The sequence below is a fragment of the Mizuhopecten yessoensis genome, unplaced genomic scaffold (genome assembly GCF_002113885.1).
Source record: "Mizuhopecten yessoensis strain PY_sf001 unplaced genomic scaffold, ASM211388v2 scaffold2751, whole genome shotgun sequence".
In the NCBI taxonomy this organism is placed as follows: Eukaryota; Metazoa; Mollusca; class Bivalvia; order Pectinida; family Pectinidae; genus Mizuhopecten; species Mizuhopecten yessoensis.
This window is the reverse complement of record NW_018404701.1, coordinates 300232-305416: the sequence shown is the minus strand read 5'-3', so window position 1 is coordinate 305416 and position 5185 is coordinate 300232. Positions and strand designations below refer to the sequence as shown.

The 5185-nt window shown below is 36.9% G+C and overlaps 1 protein-coding gene across 1 annotated transcript in view; it reads left to right on the top strand.

Moving 5' to 3' along the window:
- Window positions 1-2493: 2493 nt before the first annotated feature.
- Window positions 2494-5185, top strand: part of LOC110446522 (golgin subfamily A member 4-like) — a 24974-nt gene continuing 22282 nt past the window's right edge. The window contains exon 1 of the mRNA XM_021491715.1: window positions 2494-2761. Coding sequence (XP_021347390.1) covers window positions 2624-2761 — 138 coding nt within the window. The 5' untranslated portion in view covers window positions 2494-2623. The remainder of the gene's footprint in view (window positions 2762-5185) is intronic.

Here is a 5185-nt window from a genome sequence, read left to right as displayed (position 1 = left end):
CAATGCAACAAAGAAATCAGGCAAAATAATGAAATGCAATTTCATAAACACATATAACAATTACACAAAAATAAAAATAGAAAAGTATTTATAACTATCAAAACCTGTTGCTGGATTTGATGTTACGATGCACATGTCTAAAGATACTTATGTTGTTTTCTACCGAAAGTTGACTATTACTAAACAAAAGTAGTTCTAAATTAAAATCAACATGCAAGGCATTCACATTTTGGAACAGGGCGTGTCTTTCGTTGTTAAAACGTAAGCAATCACATCCTTTCCTGCCCGATGGTCCTCACATTTTTTCTGCATGGTCAAAATATTCGTTTTGGAAATCTCTGTCGTAATGTATAGACGAAAACAATAAAAGAGTATTTACGTGTCAACAAAACCATTGTTTGAAGTCAAAATCGATAAAACAAAGGCAAAACATGAATAAAGGAAACACTAACATGGAGACCTTTGAAAAAGAACAAGAAGAATATTACCAGGTGTTCCAGAAGAGTAAGCGTCTTCTGCTTCATCGACGACACACGCCATGTAAATCTAGGACAGGTCCTAGTCATGTCATGTTCTCACATCAAGATTTAGGTAGTGGCGAACTAAACCACAGGGCACATTCCAATGAGAATAGTAGAAAACATCGACCTTCATATCACACAAAGATATAGCGTATTCCCCAACGACGTCAAGATGGCGACCCTAACACTTGTCCATAGGCTTTCCCAACTCTGTGTGGCAAGTTTGTCTATTAGCAGTGGACAACTCTCACGGAAGCTATGGTATTCAAAATAAGCACTTGAATACAAAATCATTTGCGACATGGATACCGAATTGTACTGTTCGAGTTCTCAGGCGGATGTTTACGATTCTTTGCTTAATATCATGATTAAAAGGAATCTTTTTAAAGAAAATTTGTAAATTATGAAAAATATTTTGACTATTTTTCATAGCGCTTCCTATTCCAGAATTTTGCTTATAATAACTGTTAAGTTAATGCCTACTTGGGCATTACATGTTTAAACTCAACATTGCAAACCCAAAAAGTGCTTTTTAGAGGTTCAATTGCATTGATCTCCGCATATTTTAGCACCATGTACACCGAACGGTTTATAATTGATTTTCATTTCTAGTTTTGATGGTAATATCTTTTATGAATTTATGAATTTATTTGTATTCTTTCACTCTCAATAAACAACATCAACAACAACAACAAATAAAATAAAATACAAAACAAAAATTTAGTTAACCTGAATCTCTCATTTCAAAAATAGGCAGAGATGTGTAAGATTTACATTTATTCAAATACATTTTAATTTTTTTCTAAGATTTAATGTGTTCTTCAGAGCCGATTGTGCTAAATAAAGATTAAGCTTACCCCTTTTGAGTGGGCCGATAAAGCATTACAAAGAGTATATAAACAACGTAGGACTCGAATTAGTATTTGTCAGCTCAATTCCAATTTATTTTAATTTATTTTCCTTCGAAATCATTTAATTAGGAAATATTCAATTTTGAAATTTTCGCTTGGTAACGAATAATTAAACTCCAAATTCTAATGTTTTGTTTTCAGTTATAGTTATTATGATAGAAAAATCACCGAATCAAATTTCATGCAAACGTATAATTAAGCTGACAAAATACATTGACATTTCCAATAGATAATATTTAATTAAATATCTTGTTTCTTTCTTTAAGAGCATATATTGGGCCCGATGTATACATTTCAAAGAACTATTGAAATGTCAATAAAGGAATACGTTAACTAAGGTTTGTTTCCATTTGATTTTTTGTGTGTTTGTGTATGTGTTTTTTGTGTTAGTTTGAGGGAAAAGGGGGATAAAGATTAAAACAAATCTGTACATTTTTAAGTTTGCGATTGGTATTTGAATTTATGGATACAATCCATTGTTTAAAATACAACTGACACTGTGATCTATATAACGTTACTTTAATTCTTTATATATAAAGTGGTTAACAGACATGAGATTATTCGATATACCGAACGGCCAATTGCATAGTTATTTATGCTGTTAGCAGTGTTTATTAGACCATATTGACATTATTCATTTCGAAGGCGGGATGGATAGTTCGTAAATAAACTTTGAAAAATTGGAAGTGTATCTAAAATATTGTCAGCTTTTTTAATGGACAGATTCGGGTTAAAATGATTTAAAGGTACGGGTTTGTCTCCTGATAAACTCTTTACACTGATCGTCAGATAGATTTGTAAGGTGTACTATCTAGCCATAACGACTGTGTCGACCCGTTCACATATTTTAAATTTAAATAATGTTTAATGTTTGGTCGATGTTAATACTCTATGTGTGATCAAGGCGGTCAATAGAGCATGAGATTAAATATAGTGAACAACGATGTGATGACATAAGTGTTAAGAGTATTTATGATTTACAAATCCTGTTCAAATACTTTCAACTACACACGCATATATATAATATACCCATATGCTTATACTCGCACTTGGCCGTCGGCTTCTGTTGGTATGGTATACACTAAGTATCGACACGGACGGCGGATCCGGACATAACTGAGTGAAGGTATTGAGCGAGTGTACTGTTTAAAATCTATAGACTCTAATGGAAAACTGACACTATACTTCTTCATGATGAATAGCAAGCACAAGGAAATTCTCCAGACACATCGAAAGTTTCTAATTAAGAATATAATATGGACAGATGAGCTATGCACCCGATTACAGGGGGCCTCTCTCCTGCCGGATTCTACTGCTAAGGATATAAAGGTGAGTGGCCGATATCATAGATACCTATATACATAAATTCATTCAACTATTTCTGTGGAGACAGCAAAAGGAGCAGGAAACAATTGATAGGCTACATTGGGAAATTATCATGATAGACAAATTTAATAGCATTCGGGTGATTATATACTGGAAGCTATTTGCGAATTGTCTGTAAATAAATTTGATTAGATTATGGACTAGCGGTAGCTTTAGGCGGGTGATCTCACCAGTCTTAAGTTTTCGTATGCTGGTTTGATTGCAGTTTAAGACAGACAGGGATTAAAGACAGGTGGTCTCTGTTGCAGGTTTGACTGTAGTTAAAGACAAGAGATAAAGGCAGGTTTGTCTGTATTTATAGACAGATGGTCTGTGAGGCATGTTTGATTGTAGTAACAGACATATGATTTCTGAGACAGGTTTGACTGTAGTTATAGACAGGTGGTCTCTGAGACAATTTTGTCTATAGCTGTAAGGCAGGTTTAACTGTAGTTATAAACACGTGGTCTCTAAGGAAGGGTTGACTGTAGTTATAGACATGTTGTCTCTAAGACACGGTTGTTTGTAGTTAGAGATAGCTGGTCTCTCAGGCAGGGTTGACTGTAGTTATAAACAGGTGGTCTCTAAGGAAGGGTTGACTGTAGTTATAGACAGGTTGGCTCTAAGACAGGGTTGTTTGTAGTTAGAGATAGCTGGTCTCTCAGGCAGGGTTGACTGTAGTTATAGACATGTTGTCTCTAAGACACGGTTGTTTGTAATTAGAGATAGATGGTCTCTCAGGCAGGGTTGACTGTAGTTATAAACAGGTGGTCTCTGAGGAAGGGTTGACTGTAGTTATAGACAGGTGGGCTCTGAGACAGGTTTGTCTGTTGTTACAGACAGGTGGTCTCTGAGGCAGGTTTGTCGGTAGTTATAGACGGGTGGTCTCTGAGACAGGTTTGTCGGTAGTTACAGACAGGTGGCCTCTGAGACAATTTTGTCTATAGTTACAGACAGGTGGTCTCTGAGGCAGGTTTGTCGGTAGTTATAGACAGGTGGTGTCTGAGGCATGTTTGTCTGTATTTATAGACAGATGGTCTCTGAGGCATGTTTGATTGTAGTAACAGTCATATGGTCTCTGAGACAGGTTTGACTGTAGTTACAGACAGGTGATCTGTAAGGCAGGTTTAACTGTAGTTATAAACAGGTGGTCTCTAAGGAAGGGTTGACTGTAGTTATAGACAGGTTGTCTCTAAGACACGGTTGTTTGTAGTTAGAGATAGATGGTCTCTCAGGCAGGGTTGACTGTAGTTATAAACAGGTGGTCTCTAAAGCAGGCTTGACTGCAGCTATAGACAGGTGATCTCTAACGCAGGTTTGACTGCAGTTATAGACAGGTGATTATCTAAGACAGGGTTGTTTGTAGTTAGAGATATATGGTCTCTCAGGAAGGTTTGACTGTAGTTAAAAACAGGTGGTTTCTAAGACATGTCTGACTGTAGTTATAGACAGGTGGTCTCTAAGACAGGTTTGTTTGTAGTCATGAACATGTGGTCTGTAAGGAAGGCTTAACTGTAGTTATAGATAGGGGGCCTGGGGTAGGTTTGACTGTAATTACAGAGAGTTGGTCTCTAAGACAGGTTTTACTATAGTTATAGACTGGTGGTACCTAAGACAGATTTGACTGTAGTTATAGACAGGTTGTCTCTAAGACAGATTTGACTGTAGTTATAGACTGGTGGTACCTAAGACAGATTTGACTGTAGTTATAGACTGGTGGTACCTAAGACAGGTTTGTCTGTAGTTACAGACAGGTGGTCTCTGAGACAGGTTTGTCTGTATTTACAGACAGATGGTCTCTGAGGCATGTTTGATTGTAGTAACAGACATATGGTCTCTGAGACAGGTTTGACTGTAGTTACAGACAGGTGATCTGTAAGGCAGGTTTAACTGTAGTTATAAACAGGTGGTCTCTAAGGAAGGGTTGACTGTAGTTATAGACAGGTTGTCTCTAAGACACGGTTGTTTGTAGTTAGAGATAGATGGTCTCTCAGGCAGGGTTGACTGTAGTTATAAACAGGTGGTCTCTAAAGCAGGCTTGACTGCAGTTATAGACAGGTGATTATCTAAGACAGGTTTGTTTGTAGTCATGAACATGTGGTCTGTAAGGAAGGCTTAACTGTAGTTATAGATAGGGGGCCTGGGGTAGGTTTGACTGTAATTACAGAGAGTTGGTCTCTAAGACAGGTTTTACTATAGTTATAGACTGGTGGTACCTAAGACAGATTTGACTGTAGTTATAGACAGGTTGTCTCTAAGACAGATTTGACTGTAGTTATAGACTGGTGGTACCTAAGACAGATTTGACTGTAGTTATAGACTGGTGGTACCTAAGACAGGTTTGTCTGTAGTTACAGACAGGTGGTCTCTGAGACAGGTTTGTCTGTA